Source organism: Megascapheus bottae, chromosome 12, assembly GCF_031878675.1.
Source record: "Megascapheus bottae isolate mThoBot1 chromosome 12, mThoBot2.hap1, whole genome shotgun sequence".
NCBI lineage: Eukaryota > Metazoa > Chordata > Mammalia > Rodentia > Geomyidae > Megascapheus > Megascapheus bottae.
Window position 1 is genome coordinate 33,174,528 of NC_143520.1, and position 18,934 is coordinate 33,193,461.

The 18,934-nt window shown below is 35.9% G+C and overlaps 1 protein-coding gene across 1 annotated transcript in view; it reads left to right on the forward strand.

Moving 5' to 3' along the window:
* The first annotated feature begins 1,047 nt into the window (after positions 1–1,047).
* Positions 1,048–18,934, forward strand: part of Zeb2 (zinc finger E-box binding homeobox 2) — a 44,146-nt gene continuing 26,259 nt past the window's right edge. Inside the window, exons 1-2 of the mRNA XM_090342865.1 lie at positions 1,048–1,300; positions 7,113–7,184. Of these exons, the coding sequence (XP_090198991.1) occupies positions 7,118–7,184 (67 nt within the window). The 5' untranslated portion in view covers positions 1,048–1,300; positions 7,113–7,117. The remainder of the gene's footprint in view (positions 1,301–7,112; positions 7,185–18,934) is intronic.

Consider the following 18,934-nt stretch of genomic DNA (forward strand, 5'->3'; position numbering starts at 1 on the left):
TTGTTCCCATGATGTCATGGTTCTAACTTGTTTTTTTGTGTGTGTTTCTGGAGAGTTGGGTTAACAGTTCTTGGCAATCCTGTGTGTGCGTAACGGCTGGTGTGTTTCTCTAGCTGAGCTAATGCCCCGTGTTTATTACTCTAATCTTTCTTGTCTGGTGGTAAAGTGGACAATTTATGTACTAGCATGTAGGCCGAGAGCCTGTGAGGGCTGACTAATTCAGAAACAGCCACCTTCAATTGAGTTCACAGACCTTATTTACAGGCTGTCTATTTTAAGAAAAGCTACTGAGCATTGCTGGGACTGAGGGCTGCAAAAGCAGCCCGCCAGTTCTTGTGAGTTATTTTAACGTTTGTGTTGGTCTTGTCTGTGCCACTTAGAAATCTTCTGTAATTATGGCACTATGAAGACATCTCAGTAGTAGTATTAATGGTCCAGAAGATATGGCTTTTCCTCATTTTCTGCTTAAAAGATTGGGATATAAATGGTTTTAGCACATGATGGTTGATGTAGAAGAGTGAATATTTCAGATTGAGCAGGTTTGTGTTTGTGTATGTGTGTGTGAATAGATGGACATTATGTGCGTGCGTGTGTGTGTGTGTGTGTATGTGCACTGTTTTTAGGAATAAAACCACAGGTAACATAGTGGAGCCAGCTTGTATGTATAACACAAAATTACATAGTAAACAGGTCATATCCTGAGGCTGATAAGATTGTCACTTGTACATCTATTGTACAAGTTTTTGTTAAGTATGGGAGGTGCGTGCTACACTGCATCCCTTTACATGGGCTATATGTATATATTTGGGGTATATGTTCTTCTAGAGCTTTTTTAAATTTCCCATATTTTTAGTAAAAAAATTACAGCATCCAGCTTTAATTGAATAAGAATAAAATGTTAAAACATGGTAGGTATTAATTACATTTTCTTCACCTGGTTGAGTAATTCAGTTATGAAAATATTGTTTCCATTTAACTAAACAATGAGAGGGCACTGATACTTTCACCAGTGTTTAGAGAGTGTCTTGTGTTTCTTCCACAGTGGTGAACTATGACAATGTAGTGGACACAGGTTCTGAAACAGATGAGGAGGACAAGCTTCATATTGCTGAGGATGATGGAATTGCTAACCCTCTGGACCAGGACACAAGTCCAGCTGGTCTGCCTAACCATGAGTCCTCCCCACATGTGAGCCAAGTTTTGTTGCCAAGAGAGGAAGAGGAAGATGAGATTAGGGAAGGTGGAGTGGAACATGCCTGGCACAACAATGAGATTCTACAAGCCTCTGTAGATGGTCCAGGTAAGTGTCTAAAACAATGTGGCCCTTTCCTACACCACTTTCAACTAATCTGTACTACCTTGCAGAATATTTGCAAACAAAATAGTTGAAATATTTTCCTCATGGCTCTTGCCTGAGTAAGATACCAAAGCTGGTAACAGATTACAAAAAGATAGTAATGTTATTACATTGTAACACTGAAAATGTCTCAGGAAGAGGTTGTATTTTGATTTTTGAGGCAAAATATGAACCACATTTGTAACACATACCATGAATTTACTTAACAACAATTATAATGTGCATACTATATCACATTATCAAGATCTGTACTTTCATAAGAAAATGGAGGCTTGTGTAAAAGCTTATGTGTATGTGTGTGGTTTTTGTGGAGATCAAGTATCCTATCAAAGTGGGTAACTATCAATTTAGTGTAGTTTCAGTGTCTATCTGACACCTCCTATTGTAATTCAACCATTTAATCATTCCCTTTTGTTAACTGTGAATTAAAATTTCACACTTTTACCTGGTCAGGTAGCTTTTTTTATTATTATTATTTAACAGCTAAGTACTTGATAATGATTCCTGCTGTTTGGTGGGAATCTCAAGGGAAGTAAAAATGGGACACCACCAACTATCATAAAAAACAAGTCAAATTCTGTTTAAGCTAAAACTTCAGGTGCCATTGCATGAATGGAAATGTCTTGGTATACAATGCACTTACAATGCTACTATAACATGGTTACAAAAATATAAGAAGTCTGCCTGTCTACATGATAAAGTGGCCTGCAGTAAAATTTCAAATGTAACCCTTTAGTTAAGACCGAGGTCCCCTAAATGTCTAACCCCAGGATGCAGTGAGAACTATCATTATGTGATCTACCTTGCCTTTTTCTCTAACAATATGAATATAAGTAACAGTTTTATAAACAGGCGAAGTAACTGGGAAGGAGTCTACCTATGTGTTATTGTATGGTGCAGCAGACTACCAAACACTGAGCATGAACACAGCAATTCTCTGTTTAGAAGGAGAATAAAAGCACTTCTGCTACTGAAGAAAATTAAATGTGAAAAAAAAAAAGACTGATGGCAGTTTGAGTGTAGTGTATTTGTTTTTCCTCTTCCTGGTATGCTGTGCCAAGTTCTCTACTCTTTCTGCTTCCAATTTTGCTTTCGGTGAAGGTTTCTCGAATCTCAGCAATCCCACACATAAACATTTATCGTTATATCCATTAAGACTTAAGGTTTTAGATTTTCAACTATGAGGGAGAACTCAGCCAAAGATGCTTGAAAGATAAATACGTTTAATTAGGGGCAGAGGATGATCATTAAAGGAAGTCTGACTGCTGCAGAAGTCATTAACAATCTTAAATGAAATTTTTATTTTTATGATAGCCATTTACATGTATAATAAGAGCCAATGATTCTTGGGAGCAGTGTGACAGAAACAGAGTGTGGCGAGAACTCATGTAAGACATACTATTTAAATGAGCTGGTGTTAGCTATTCATATTTGTTAATGAACTAGATATGCAGGGCTATAAGAATGAATGTTCTGATGCTTTAAATTTTAATATCTAGAAATCAAGGGTAAGGACCAATTACTAGAATTTCCACCCTTAAAGGAATAATTAATAATGATAGAACAAATGTACAGCTCCAAACTTCTAAAAAAGAAAATAAAAGTTTAATTAAAAAATTTAAGAAAAACTAAAAAACAGCCAAAACAGCAAAAGCAAGCCGTAGTTGTTTGTACTGTGGCAGCTTTCTGTGTTAGTCATGGATCAGAATTCTAAGCATTTTAATATATAATGATGCGTATGAGTTCATTTCGGACCCCTGCTATCACCTGTAGTTAATGACGCCTGTGATACAAATGAACAGGCTATTCTTTGCTCTTACCTTTGTGGTAAATAAACTAGCATTCTGGAGTCACAATAATTAAATAAAATGTAAATTCCTAATCTCATTTGGCTATTTGGACCCAGAAAGTTACCCGGCTATTACCTGTCTCGTTCTAATGATTAGTAATGATTTATTGTTCTTTTTTTTATTGTTCTAAAAGTGCTCTGATGTGGTGCCTTGATGTCTAATGAAAAGAAATTGGTCTTGAAAAGCTACTCATTGTTTATCCTGACTAGTAGATAACACATTTTTCTCCTGATAAAATATTTTTCTTATTTATTGTTCAAAACATACAATATAGACAATAATTCTAATTCTGGTGCTGTTTTATTTAGTAGTGTTTTATTCCCGGTGCCTGGTTGTCTGCAATCATACCTCAGCACATAGCTTTCCCCTGAGATAAGCCCCTCTCCATTGCTCTTTCTCCCATGCTTTCTATAGTTTGTCTGCAGGATACAGGTTTTGAACTGAAGAGCGCACAGTGGAGTTCTTACTGTGCCTTTCCGGTTTCAGCACAATCAGAGTTTTGTGTTTGGAATTGTCCTTGACATTCTTTAGTCCCACAATGGGGTGGACACAGTGTGCTGGAGACCATGACATCATTATCATTGACACAGACTTAAATAAATCACCTGCATCTTGGCCTCTCTCTGCTTATTCAAGGATTCTTCCTCTTACTGAAGAAAGTGCTCTTTATTTTTATAAACCTTCATCCCAAGGGTGACTGGAAAATGAAACTTTTACAAGTGTTGGGAAAATCAGTATGCTATGTGGTTTTAGACCCAATATGCAGAGTCAGAGGTAGCATGAAAATGTGTAAGTTTATGCATGGAAGAAAGGCACCCAGGATTGCCATTAATAGAATTATGCATCATTTTTTCCTTTGAATATAAATTTGCGTGGAACAGAAGTAAGTAGGCATATGTGTGATATTTCAAATATATACCTGAAAAGCCAGTGTTTCATTTTAATAAATTGAACTTGATATTCAAAATGACAGAAAGGCTGATGCTCAGAAAGCTGTAGGTAAAAGGAACACAGTCTCAACTGATGTTTCTTGCTGGGGCAGGGAGTTTGTACTAGTGCTTGCACAAAGAGTCCAGTTTGATTCCTCGGTATTACATATATAGAAAAGGCTGGAAGTGGTGCTGTGGCTTAAGTGGCAGACCATAGCCTTGAGAAAATTCAAGGACAGTGTTCAGGCCCTGAGTTCAAGCCTTAGGACTGGCAGGGGGAGAGAGAGAGAGAGAGAGAGAGAGAGAGAGAGAGAGAGAGAGAGAGAGAGAGAGAGAGAGAGAGAGAGAGAGAGAGAGAGAGAGAGAGAGAGAGAGAGAAAGAGAGACAGACAGACAGACAGAGACAGAGAGAGAGACAGACAGACAGACAGACAGACAGACAGAAATGAGAAACAGAGAGACAGAGACAAGGAGACAGAGACAGACAGAGACAGAGAGAGTTATTGCTAAGGAATTCTGTTACTTGAAATAGACAGAAAGTGCCAACAACCACCTACTGTAACTTCTCTTTGCTTTTTCATAAGAAAATGCCAATGAGGAAGGAAGTACAGCAGAAATCTTGAACATTACCACTACTATGCAAAAAAAAAAAAAAAGTCTGCTAACTGTTCCCCTCTGTGACTTGATGTGCTCTCAGATGGAAAACTTATGATTCTTGTGACTCTTAGCTACCAGAAATCACATGAGATGAGCAAGGAAGAAAGACACAAAAGCTATATTTATATCTGGTGCTGAACTTCTCAGAAATACCTTAATCTAATTCTTTGCAGACACAAATTAAAATGGCAAATGTGGGAGCCTTTCAAACAATCGATTATTACAATTGACAACACAATATTGCTATATGTTGAACTTCTAAATGTTCTTTGTAAAAGGTTCCTGTGAAAATATTGCCTAAATAAAGGAGAAGTCTAGGGTTATGAATGAATTTAGAGTGGCTTTATAGTCTAAGAAAAAAATATTCAAATTATTTCAATGAGTACTGGCATTCAATTAGCATCTATGTGTATTTTATTTAGTGGGTGGGGGGCAGGGAGGGAGAGGGAGAAAGACAGGGAGAGGGAGAGAGAGAGGGAAAGGGAGGAGAGTGTGCTCACATGCACTGATTATGATGCCTGAACTCAGGGCCTAGGTGCTGTCTTGAGCTTTTTTACTCAAGACTAAGTCTACCAGCTTTACTAACAGTTCTACTTGTGGCTTTTTAGTGGTTAATTGGGTATAAGAGGCTCATGTATTTTCCTCTCTGGGCTAGTTTTGAACTATGATCTTTAAATCTCAGCCTTCTGAGTAGCTAGGATTACAGTCATGAGCCCCTAGTTCCCAGCTGTATTATACCCTTTAAGAGGACCATAATATTTTAGCTTTGATCTGTTAAGTATATATACCACAAGACACTGCCTGTAAAATATATATTTCTTTCTTTCTTTCTTTTCCTATTTATTTATTTTTTTCATATATTTTTTATTGTAATTAATAGAAGGGTTACATGATATTTGCCAGATAGATGGTGCATTAATTCCCATACATTGATACCCTTTCACATGTCTTGGTCCCCATTTCCCTCCCCCCCCACCCAACAAGAGGGGGTTCTTTTGTTTGTTTGTTTTTTGTTTTTGCCAGTCTTGGGCTTGGGCTCAGGGCCTGAGCATTGTCCTTGGACTTTCTCAAGGCTTGAGCCTCAGCACCACTTCCAGCTTTTTTCTATGTATGTGGTACCAAGGAATCGAACCCGGGTATTTGTGCATGCTAGGCAAGCACTCTACCACTAGGCCAAACTCCCGGCCCCTGTAAAATATATTTTACTTTAGTTGTAATGCTTTCTAGAACCTCTGTCAAGGTAACATTATATATTAAGTAAAGAAAGATCAGAATAAACTTAAGAATTCATAGTCTTATATATAAACTTTTTCTTGGTTTAAATGAAATTATTATCATCAAGAGATTTTCATCCTGGATCATATTTGGGCTTTGTTGGCACTGTCATTATAAAACCACTATTTTAAAAAGCTCTTATGTAATATGCTTATTTCAAGGATTTTTAAATGGCAGCTGTCTTTTTTCTGCCTTCCAAGATACTCTAATAATCTGAAAGGCAGAGACACTTAACAGTTCTCCTATTTTGCAAACTTTTCCCTTAACTAAAAACATTACAGTTTTCAAATGACTTTTAATTATTTATGAATCTTCAACTTCAATGTTACATTTTTATCTTAATCAGAAACTTAGCTGTTGTTATATCCATATATTATTCCTCCGAAAATGACTACTTGTGCATGTGCAAATGATAAAGGAAAGAAAATATGTATGAGAAATAGGGAAAAAATAAAGATCAGTTTTAAGAATTTATATATAATAATGAAACAAATATTCTGATACTCTGAAATGTTTGATTATAAACTAGTCATTCCAAGTTTTGATATGTAGAATTTGGGTTTAAAAAAAAATCTCTGCTTTCTTCGATTAGTACCACTACCGCTACCTCAAAGGGAAAGAAAGCGATAAAAATAAAATAAGAAATTCTGACTTGCTACTAAGCATCCAGCGCTAGCAGGGGCATAGCTTCCCATGTAAAGTTATAAGTGCAAATACTTAGTTGCTTTTGACTCTTATTTAAAAAAATAATATCTTCCCCCTATTTGTCAGTAGAACTGCCACCAGAAGAAAAACCCTTCGTTTGCTCCAAATGAGCACCTCTGTTTTTCACAGCTTGCAGTAATGCTTAAAGTAAATAAGTTCTTGTACAGCTAGCACTATTGGATTCATTCAATTGCCTGAACAAAGCTATTGTTTAGAGGTTTACAACAAGCCTTTTCTCTGTTTCCTTTAAAAGAATCTTCCTTGTTCCTGTGCTTGGCATGCTTAGCATAGTAATCTTTCCTACAATTTTCAAATGCTAAAGATAATTTTCCCCCACAGAAGAAATGAAGGAAGACTATGACACTATGGGGCCAGAAGCCACGATCCAGACCACAGTTAACAATGGTACAGGTAAGTTATGTTTACTACACTACAATCATGTGTGTCCCGTGTCAGGTGCACTTACTGAGTCTGGAAAAGAAACACTGAACTGTTCATGTGTACCTTCACAACTTAACAAGTGAAGTCAGCCTCACAGGTCTCTGCTTTTGTTTCAAACATTTTAATGGGGTTTTCATTTTGTTTTGTTTTTATTTGATTTTCTTGTTAGTTTTAGTTTTCTTTTGGTTTGGTTTTGTGCCTGTGTAGAAGCTTAAACTCAGGGTCTGGGTATTGAGATATTTTTTGCTTTTTTTCCCTCAAGGCTAGCACTTTAATAGTAGAGCTACAGCTTCACTTCCAGCCGTTTTGTGTGTATGTGTGGTTCACTGGACATAAGAGTCTCACAGAATTTTTTGCCCAGGCTGGCTTCAAACTTCAGATTTTCATAGCTTAGCCTCCCCAGTAACTAGGATTACAAATATGAGCCCCTGGTCTCTGGTTCATTTTGGTGTTTTATTAAACAAACAACATGTCTTTCCTACTCATCTCCTTCATTTATCTGTGAATTTCAAGAACATTAAATTGTATGAATGGATGCTATCATAGCATGAGTTAGGGTGAATTTTTACTCACTGTACTTTATATGAACACAAAAATAATGTAAAAATTAGAATGTGATATGCCTTGATTCCACTTAATAACAATCACTGAGAATTTAAATGCTATGATATAATACAGGTTTTAAAGCATTTTTTTCAGATTGCCAAACTTCTATGACCATTCCTCACAAACAATCATCTGAATTCCTTTAAATTATTTCTTCTTTTAATTCTTCCCTTTGTTAACTCCACTAAATAATATCTTTATACAGACATTTTAGAGGAGAATCTCTAGTACATTATAAGAAAGCTATACTGTAGCAGTAGTGAGACTGTGAGTTTGGTTTTGTTGTTGTTGTTTTGTTTTGTTTTATCTTTTTGTTTTGCATTCTCTTACTACTGAATTAGGTTAAGGACAATTGCAACATCCCATGTCTTTTCCCAAAAAACAAATAGCATCTTCTCTCACATTCTATGTCATCAGCACAAACTTACACTGACTCAAGTTTATCTCTCTTTTCCTGAATAAGATTAATTATTTCCAATGTTTAAAAAGATACTCCATATTACCACGCCAACATAATTTTAAAAGACCATAACTTTTAGGCAGTCAGCTCACCAATGAAAAAAATGTAGTTTCATGGAGCTTCAAAATTTTTAATAATTTAGATGACATTTTTAGCTCTCTATATTGTTACACATAATAAACTGTTAATGTTGTGTTTCTATTTTGGATGCCCTTATTAATAACTTAAACAACACTGACTTTCTTGTGTATAAAATAAGAGAAATAATGAGAAACTATTATGAAATTTTTTCATTTGTGTATCAGTTTAAAGTACAAAAATACCATTACTTATACAGTTATAGAAAAAGCACACAATTAGGAACTGATACTTTAATTTCTACAGTCAGCTTTAGCAATAACAAAATGCTGACCTTGGTCAAGTCAGTTCATTTTTTTTTTTTTTTTTGCAACTTAGTTTCCACCCTAGAATTCACTTAGAACTCATGCTAAGAAATTTTCTAGTTTCAATACTATGTAGTTCCAGTTAATTTCACCATGCAGAAATAGAGACAAGCCCAAATAACTTCATATAAAAACATAGCAAAATGTTATCATATATTAAATAACTCTATAATATCTCAAAACTTTAAATCAGAAATGTCTTCATGTTCTTTTTTTAAAGTTTACATTAAATTCCAGCTTCAAGCACAAGTGAAAGTCAATTTTTTTCTTTATAAGCAAAGTGTCCAAGAAAATTCATCTCAACCAACTGATCATTTGCGAACCATTGTATATACCTAAATTCTAAAACAAGATTAATAGAAATTGTTCCTATCTAGAGGTTTAAAAAAATTGATCTTGATTATCCTTTCACCAGACATTAAGATCTCCTTTTCTCATAATACTGTTTCTTATGGCTTAATATGTATTCAGTTAATAAATAAATCAATAAGTATTCATTGAATGTCTTCAATATATTTACTTTTATATGTGTGGAAGAAGATGGGTCAGGAAAAGTAAGGCATGATTATTATTTAATTTGGAAGATAAACCTAACACATGGAAAAAATAATGATATATGTTTTCTCTCATGTAGAAGTTAGAATTCATCTATAGATAAGTAAATGTTTTGGATAGTATGTGAATAAAGACAAATGTATTAACTGAAATACAATGGATTCAAGGAAAAGCTTAACTAGTGTAATTACTTAAAAAGGAAAAAAATCAACTGGGCACTGGTGGCTCATGCCTACAATCCTAGCTACTCAGGAGGCTGAGATCTGAGGATCACTGTTCAAAGCCAGCCCGGCACAAAAAGTTTCTGAGATACTTATGTCCAGTTAACCACCAAAAAAATAGAAGTTGTGCTGTGGCTCAAGTGGTAGAAAACTAGCCTTGAGCTGAAGAGCTCAGAGTCAGCATCCAGGCCTAGAGTTCAAGCCCTACAACCAACAAGGAAGGAAGGAAAGAAAGAAGGAAGGAAAAAGGAAGGATCATAGTTCAACAAAATAGGTACCAGGAAACTGGTTCTTGAAAGGGCTGGGTGTGGTCAAGGGAAAGGGATAGACATGTGAGGAAAAGAAGCTGGGGGATACTGCAGTAAAAAAATTCAATATCTATCTTACAAAATTCTTTAAAGGTGAGGGAAAAAGTGAATTGGCAGGGATAAAGTTGGAAGGAGTGACATCGATCAAGATGCACTGTTTTCATAAACTTCTTCATTGAAGAATAAAAATATCTTTTAAAACAATGAGTGAACATATATTATAAATATGCCACAAATGGTATAAACAATAATTATCTGAATTACATAAATAGAGGAGGTTCTACAGAATGGATATTCATATAAAGTTTTATGAAAGAGGTAGAATTCGAACTAAATACACATTCAGTAATCATGGAGTGAGGAAGGGCTTTCTAGCAGAAGAATTTGAGTAAAGCAGAAAAGGCAATTTTTATTTAGAGGATAGTGAATGAGAGGATTTGCCTATTATCAAAGGGTCCTATGGCAAATTTATGGAAATAAAGCTGGACATAACTTTGAGCTGAAGACCTTAGGATGAATTCCCAGACCCAGAGTTCAAGCCTCATGACCACCCCCCCCCAAAAAAAAAGAAAGCTAAGCAAGCATGTTTTGGATTTGATTCTGTTTATAGCTCTATTCTTTTAGAAAATAGCTGCATATTCTCATCCTTATCATACATTTACTACTTCTTCTTCCTGGGATCTTTTGGGTAAATATGCAATTAAACTACCATGTCTTTCTACTTGTGCCATCTCCTTTTCTCTTCTCACATCCATTTACCTGTCTATTGAATGGCCTTCTTTGGTTTTCCCAAGCTACAATGATAGCTTCATCCAAGGAACCATTATGGTTTAGGTGACTTTGATACCACAGATTGTATGATGGTCAAGTATTTTTGAGGAAATGAGAGAACGAATAAAAAGCAAAATACCACTTAAATTCCCATTTCAAATGTTAGACTGATATAGTTTTGATACTTGGCTTAAAGTAACTAACTAGATATTTTAATCTCTTATCTTGCCACTCTCCCAAGCTAAGCAGCCTTATGTGTGCATGTCTGTCTCTATCAATGTTTCAGTCCACATCTTTCCCATAACATTTTTTCAAGTTCCCTTAATGGCCTCTCATATCTATAGGGAAAACCACTGTCCTTCAATCCAGTGTAAAGTACCATCCATTTTAATCAGACCTTGCCCTGAGTGTTATCCACAAAAATCATATTTATAGTTATCTCCACCTATTTCTACAGACATGAAACTCTCATCCCTTTCTTTTAGTTATTGAAATGCCATCCTCCTTCTGTGTTTCATGGCTAACGCACATCCCATTTCCTTTTTCATGAGGTTATCTTTGAGCACCTCAAATCATATCAATCTCTTCTTTTTCTGAAATCCTGCAGCCCTAAGGTGTGCCATAAATTTTACAACATAGAATTGTCTTTCTTTTTGTTGTCTGCATCCATTCACTTAACTTCATGAAAACAAGCCATTCCTTCACCTAAAAATAGAGGTAGATTTTCATGGAGTCTTTTTCATAGGATTGCCATATATACATACTGATATCAGAAAGTTACCAAAAATATTAACTTTAACAAAACCACAGTTCCATCTGGCTCAAAGCACTCAATACAATAGAGAACACATGTAAGGGACTTTCTCTGACTGAATAAATTCATGAATGAACAAGCAAATGAAGAATGAATGGATAAAATATTTGATGGAGAACAAATGAACTCTGATTATATCTATATCTATATCTATAGATTGAGTTCATATTTTAAAAAGACTAAAACCAGGATTACGATCTTCAGATTAACTAGTCAAAGGCAAGCAAAAAACAAAAAACTAACAAAACCAAAAACAATAAAGAAATCTAGAGAGCCTAGGCACTGTTGCTCATCTGTTTTTGCTGAAGGCTAGTACTTAAGCCACATGGAAAACCAGCTTTTTGGTGGTTACGTGGCGGTAAGAATCTCACAACTTTCCTTCCTGTATTGGCTTCAAACCATGAACCTCAGATCTCAGCCTCTTGGTTTATAACAGCATAAGCACTGCAAACCTTGCTTTATATAAAACTTTTTTTTTCCATTCATGGATTCTTTTTTATTTTTATTTTTTGATAGTACTAGAGTTTGAACTCAGGGGCTACACTTGGTAACCACGACTACAACATTTGAGCCGTGCCACAAGCCCCTTTTGTTTTTGTTTAGTTTTCTCCTAGCTTCTCATATTTGTTTTTGGTCTGGGTCTAAGCTTCAGATTGAGATCCTCCTACCTTAGCTAGGACTTCAGACCTCACCAAACCTGTTACTTGAGGAGAGGTCGCCCTAATTTTTTTTCTAGGCTAGCCCCAACAAAATACTACATAGCTGGATTACAACTTTCTGTGTTTTGTGTCTTATGTTTTTGTCTCTAATTTAAAAAAAAATATTTTAACTATAAAAGAAATATGTACTTTTTCAAACACATCTATACCTCTTGCATATTAAGAAGGAGGCAGGCACTGGTAGCTTACACTGTACTACTAGCTGCTGAATCAAAGACTGAGATTTGAGGATTGAAGGTTTAAGCCAGCCTACGCAGAAACGACTGTAAGACTCAGAAAAAACTGGAAATGGTTTTGTGGCTCAAGTGGTAGATCATCAGCCTTGAGCCAAAAGAAGCTCTGGGACAGCGCCCAGGATCATTTTAAACCTGAGTGTTCCTGAATGATAGTAGTAACAGGATCTGTCTTAGGTGCGTAGTCACTAGTTTTATGCAGTTCCACATGTATATTGAGACTCAAAAAGCCCCTGATGCTTTCCTATTTGAAAGTGTGAAAGTTATATTTACAGAGACAAGTGTACTCTAATTAGAAAAAGCTATTAATAACCATATGCATCTTCACCTCTTTTGCGAGGTGAAAAAAAATAAAATGCATTAAACATCAAGAAATTGGGTAAGGCCAACTTAGGTCTCAATTTAGATGTTTTTGTTTGTTTAATTATTTACATGTGTGTGTGATTTGTATTAGGTAGGTGTGTGTGTGTGTGTATTTGTACATGTGAGTGTGTTTCCAGGGATAGTCCCCAGAGCTTCAGACATGCCAGTTCTCTATCCCTGACTACACTTGAGACACAGTCACACAATAAAAGCCAGGTTTGCCTTGAACAATCTTCCTGTCCAACCTTCTGAGAAGCTGGGATTATAGGCATGCACTACTACACTTGATTAAGTTATTAATTTTACAAAGAAAAGTATTTCTAATAACTATGTATATGTATTATAACTATAGTCATAAAGTATGCCTCCAACAAACATTATAAAATATAAATCATCTTACATATGAAAAGCAATCATTTTGGAGTAACTTATAATTGAATTTTGTTTCTCCCAGTTATTGGTTACAGGATATGGAGTACCTAATTGATAAGCCTTCATTTATACCAGTAACTAGAAGAAATGATTCTGTGTACAGACCTCATTTCAGAGACTGAATGCCATGCCACTTAAAAAAATATATAGTAAATATCTAAATAGGAAAACTGTTTACCCTCTTATTTTCTTTTGCTAGTTTGCGTGTACAACTAAGTCTTAAACTATGTTTAGTTATTAAGAAATGAATGTTTTTTGTTTTATTTTGTTTTGTTTTTTTTGCCAGTCCTGAGCTTGAGCTCAAGGCCTGAGCACTGTCCTTGGACTTAAAGTCCAAAGCTCTACCACTTGAGCCTCAGCACCACTTCCTGTTTGTTTTCTATGTATGGGGTGCCGAGGAATAGAACCCGAGTCTTTGTACATACTAGGCAAGCACTCTGCCACTTAGGCTAAACTCCTGGCCCAAGAAATGAATGTTTTATGAACAGTTTCTTACCTTCATAAGTATGAAGATACAAAAACACAATATTTAACCAATTTGTAATGACAGGACAAACTGGCAATTCCAAGAAACTTTGAAAATTTGACAACCTAGAAATCTCCATAGAAACAGTGGACAAATTCTTTTTACTGTTTTGTTGCCACATTTGAAATTCAAAGGTGAAAGTTAAGGTTTCAGATGTGAAATTTATTAGTTAGAAAAGTCAATAACACTACCTGTATATAGCCAAGGAGTTTTCTATCTCATTTCATCTTTAATTAGCATTTTTAATTATAGAAGATAATATTTTTATACAATGATGATAAAAGCAGTCAAAGATTCCTCCCCTCCATTTGATAGCTAACTACTACTAGGAAGCATATTTTTCTCAAAATATTGATCCTGATGCCCACACCCATTTTTTTCAGTGTTTGTTACATGTAGAATTTGAACTGACACTGTAGGGCAAAATACCTTTAAAGAAATAGAAAACTTATTTCTGCTTTTAAGAGGAATACAATTTGTAGTGCCAATAGGAAAAGAATTCTTAAGGACATAACAACAAATACTGCAAGTAAATAATTTTAGCCTATTTCTTCAAATAAATGGTCACTTATTGAGGCTCTTAAATGAAGGCATTTTTCTGGGCTGCATGAACAATGCAATGGCCAAAAGTTATTCACTGTCACTAGACATTCCATTAGGTGAATAAATAATGGCAGATAAATAAGCAGCATCTGTAATATGTTTAACATAATATTAGGACATAAATATTTGATCATTGCTAATTATTACTACCATAATTGATTATATTAATAGACCAAGATGTCTGCTTTAAAACATCACTTGTTCTATAGGTTCAAACAAGATATTTCAGGGGATTTCTAATGAAGTGTCAGGATCCTTTTTTTTTCCCGCCCAGTCCTGGGGCTTGAACTCAGGGCCTGGGCACTGTTCTTGGGCTTTCTCAAGGCTAGAACTGTACCACATGAGCCACAACACCACTTCTGGCTTTTTTCTGTATATGTGGTACTGAAGAATGGAACTCCGGTCTTCATGCATGCTAGGCAAGCACTCTACCACTAGTCCACACACCCAGCCCCTAGTGTCAGGGTCTTAATAGAACAATATAGAATGTTTCCTTACGGAGATTGCAGGTTTCAGGGAAAGTCGTCTTCTTCAGGACAAAAGCTTCATTCTGTGTGTGTGTGTGTGTGTGTGTGTGTGTGTGTGTGTGTGTGTGTGTGTGAGAGAGAGAGAGAGAGAGAGAGAGAGAGAGAGAGAGAGAGAGAGAGAGAGAGAAACAGACGGACAGAGACAGAGATAGAGAGACAGAGAGAGACAGAGAAAGAAAGAGAGAGGCTTCAGAGGGTAGTCATGGTAGTGGGCAATAATGAATCATTTTTTCAAATCAATATGAGCAGAAGAAGAATGGAGAATGGTGGTAGAGAGAATGTGGACAAATTTAAGGTGACCCAGAGAGTTGACACTACTTGAAGAAGGTAAATAAGATCATCAGCTAACAGAATATGAATAGAAATAGAATTGGACTGTTCAGTAGAAATTAGAAGTGGTTGCTGTGATTGGTGTGTAGAGGGTCAGTAATCATCACAAAAGAATACCAGGTGTAGACAATATAATTTGAAGTTAGACTATGCCATAATTTAAGTGTATTCAGGTATATTTTGTACATTAGAAGCAGAGAAATTGGAATAGATCTTGGTCTACAATGGATGACAATGAAAAATTTCAGATTCCATGGTAAACTTAGGCAATTACTCACAAAATAAGTGGAATGGATTTGGGAATTTGTCAGTCCGGAGAATCATACTGTTTCAGTGTTTTCAATCACCTGTTTCGAAGAAATGAAGGCTTGAATGATGGAGTAGGGACAAACATGGAAATCAGAAACTGAATGTTTCTTGACTGGTTCTGAGAGATGGAATTGTCTGGGTTTAGCTCAGCACAACAGATAGACATCTGTGTTGTTGGACCAGAACAAATTAGAGCACTGTGAAGATGGGGTTTCAGATAGACTATCTTTGGGTAATGAATTTTCCCAGAATGATAGCAATGGCAGCCTCAAACATTGGCATGGGATAGATATCATTTTACTTGAGCTTGTGTCCTAAAACCTGATTCAAACATGGATAACTTTAGACTTCAAATCTAGCACTTGGGATACTGAGGCAGGCAGGTGTCAGGTTTGAAGCCATCCTGGACTACCCAGCAAGTTAGGAACGTTGTCTCAACTGAACATTGGGAGCAAGTGGAGGCTCTTTAAAGGCAGAGATTAAATTTGCGTTGCTCCAGAATCCTCTAAAGAGGCATAAAGGTTTATACAGTTAAATTGGTGAATTAAAAAACTAAGAATGAATTTGGAAAAAAGAAGCAACACTGTTCTGAACTGGCAGTGTGAATTCAGGAGTATCCCCACCCAGCCTCTTTACTCAATGCACTGAGACATATACAAGCAGGAAGTTTTCTGCAGGAAAGATCTGTGAACGATGGGATATTACCAAGGGATGACAGAGTTTCATTTAATCTGAAGAAGTGGAACACACGTAGGAGTATGTCATTAAGCATGTGGGGGAAAAACAAGTAGTATGTGAAATGGAAAAGCAAAATGAACCGTGAATAAAGTTCTTTTTTTGGTCTCTCGCTCTACGTTAAACTGGAGGCATATTTTATTTAACATAACCATAACATAAAAATAATAATAAAAATAATAGCTAATAATATTTCCCCTTTGCAAGGTTCTTTGGAAAGATACTCTTTAGTGAATGCACCTAGAAACTTGATTACAAATAAACAATACTCATATTAAGGAAATACAATCCTTACATACTAAAGAAATATTTTAAATAACTGTCTTAGCAGAAAATCTGCAGAACTATTACATATCTCTCTTACCTCTCACTCTCAGTGAGCTCACTATGGATAATCCAAAGCCAAAGATTTTTTTTTTCAGACCTGGGACTTGAACTCAGAGCCTGGGTGCTGACGTTGAGCCTCTTTGTGTCCAAGGCTTAGTACTCTACCACTTACACCAACTTCCAGCTTTTCCTGAGTAGTGTATTGGAGATATAAGGCTCATAAACTTTTCTGCTTCGGTTGACTTCAAACTATGATCCTCAGATCTCGGCTTCCTGGATAGCCAGAATTACAGGCATGAATCACTAGATCCCAACTTTCAAACTAAAGATTTTTTAAAATGAAATAGACATATAAAATTCAGAAGAATAGAGATACTATGTATTAATTTAGAATAAACTTAGGAGTAAGTTCAAAAAAAGTAAATTTAAAAGAGAAAAAAGTCCATCTGTCTGTGGCTTACACTTGTAATTCTAGCTATTCCAGAGGCTGACAATCTGAGGTTCCTGGTTCAAAACCAACCCAGGCAGGAAAGTACATCAGATTATCTCCAACAGAAAGCTACAAAGGTAGTTGTGGTTCGAATGGTAGAGCACCAGACAAGCACAAAAGCTCTAGTTCCTGAGTTCAAGCACTGCCTCCCCCCACACATACGACAGAGAGAAACGTAAATTTAGTATTACACATATACACATATTAAAGTGGACTCTTTAGGCAGCTGCCTTCCATACTAATTTTATGGTGCATTAATATGGTATTTAAAATTACTTATAATGTCCATGTGATTTTTTTCATCATTTAGAACCTGTTTAAATGGTACTGACTCATATAATTTTTTAAATGATGGAGTTCCCTTCTCTCCACATACCAAATTATTATCTTTCATATTGAATTATTATGGTTTAGTAGAAAGAGAAACAGTCTGAGCCAAAATGTATGAATTTCATGTCTAGCTCTTCCAAAAACTAGTTGTGTAACTTTGTCTGAATCATTAACCTCATTGTACATTAGTGTGTGAGTTAAGTGAAAAAAATAGACCAAAAATTTTGGACTTCACCTCATCCTACCCTTTCTCCTAATGAAATTATACTGGGAAGCATGAACTAAGAAAGTAGATTAGCCGGTCCTAGGCAGTGTAGGAATAGGAAACCTTGGGTGTTACTAAACACAGGGCCAGCTTACTACGTGGGTTACCTGCATAACAACAATAGATCCTGGAAGATCTAATGGTTAAGAGATCAAACTGTTAACCATTTCTGAATAATGGATTCTGCAGTTTCATTTTGCTCTGGGTGCTAATTATATTTCACAGAATGCATTAGATCAACAGCAGAGAAAAGGCCTTGTGCAAAGGAATGGGATTGGAAATATACTCCTGAAATATAGAAACACAGGTTCATTCACATTTGTGAGATCCTTCCAGAGTTGACTCTCAAGGAAATGGATTCCCAGTAAAATCAAAGTCTAGATTGAATATCTTTTCGGGCAAGAAAGACAGGGATACAAGATACAAATTCCCCGCCATATTAATGATAAGGTTAGCAGAATGGAAAGCAAGTAGGCCTCTTTAAGCATAAGTTTTGTGCTTCCATCATTAGCATACCAAGAGTAAGAAAAAATTTTGCATCCTTATTATCTTCTTAGTTTAATAACTCCCAATTCTTATTTCTTTACATGGATTTTCAATTAAAATGTTAAATTAAGGTTGGGCATGGTGGCTCACACCTGTAATCCTAGCTACTCAGGAGGCTGAGATTTGTTGATCGCGGTTCAAAGCCAGCCCATGAGACTCTAAAACATCCATAAGATGGTTATCTCCAATTAATCACCAGAAAACCAGAAGTGGCACTGTGGCTCAAGGAGTCAGGCAGTAACCGTGAGCTGAAGAACTCAGGGACAATGCCCAGGCCCAGAGTTCAAGCCCCACAACCAACAACAAAAAAAAGTTAAATTAGCTAGCTTTTCACATTAGTAGATGGCACAAAGGTTCAATCATCAGTTATTTCTCAGCAAGAGTTGAGTGCATGTGTAGTGTTAATCAATTGTACAAGGCCAGATGATTCAATTAGAACCTAAGTATTTAACAAGGAAGGAGGCATAATATTGTAAAGTATGTCATTTTCTTCTTGTTTGTATCTGTTATATTTTTGTAGATTGGGAATCATTTTGTCCTTTAGCCAAATCATTAGTTTAAATCTTTTTAATAAAGTTTATATATTGAGGTTTTTAAATAATGGAAAGGAAGAAGAGAAATGAAGAAGTAGTTCTTGGCAGGGTAGAGACAGAGATGGGTCATGTACAGACCGTAATCAGTGCACACCAAGAAGAGCTTGTTCACTTCCTGCATAATGAGTACTACAGTTTTATTAGCTTTGTTTGCGATTAGTAGCAGCTATCTCCACTTCACAGCAAGAGTTCCTACAAGAAATAACAAATATTC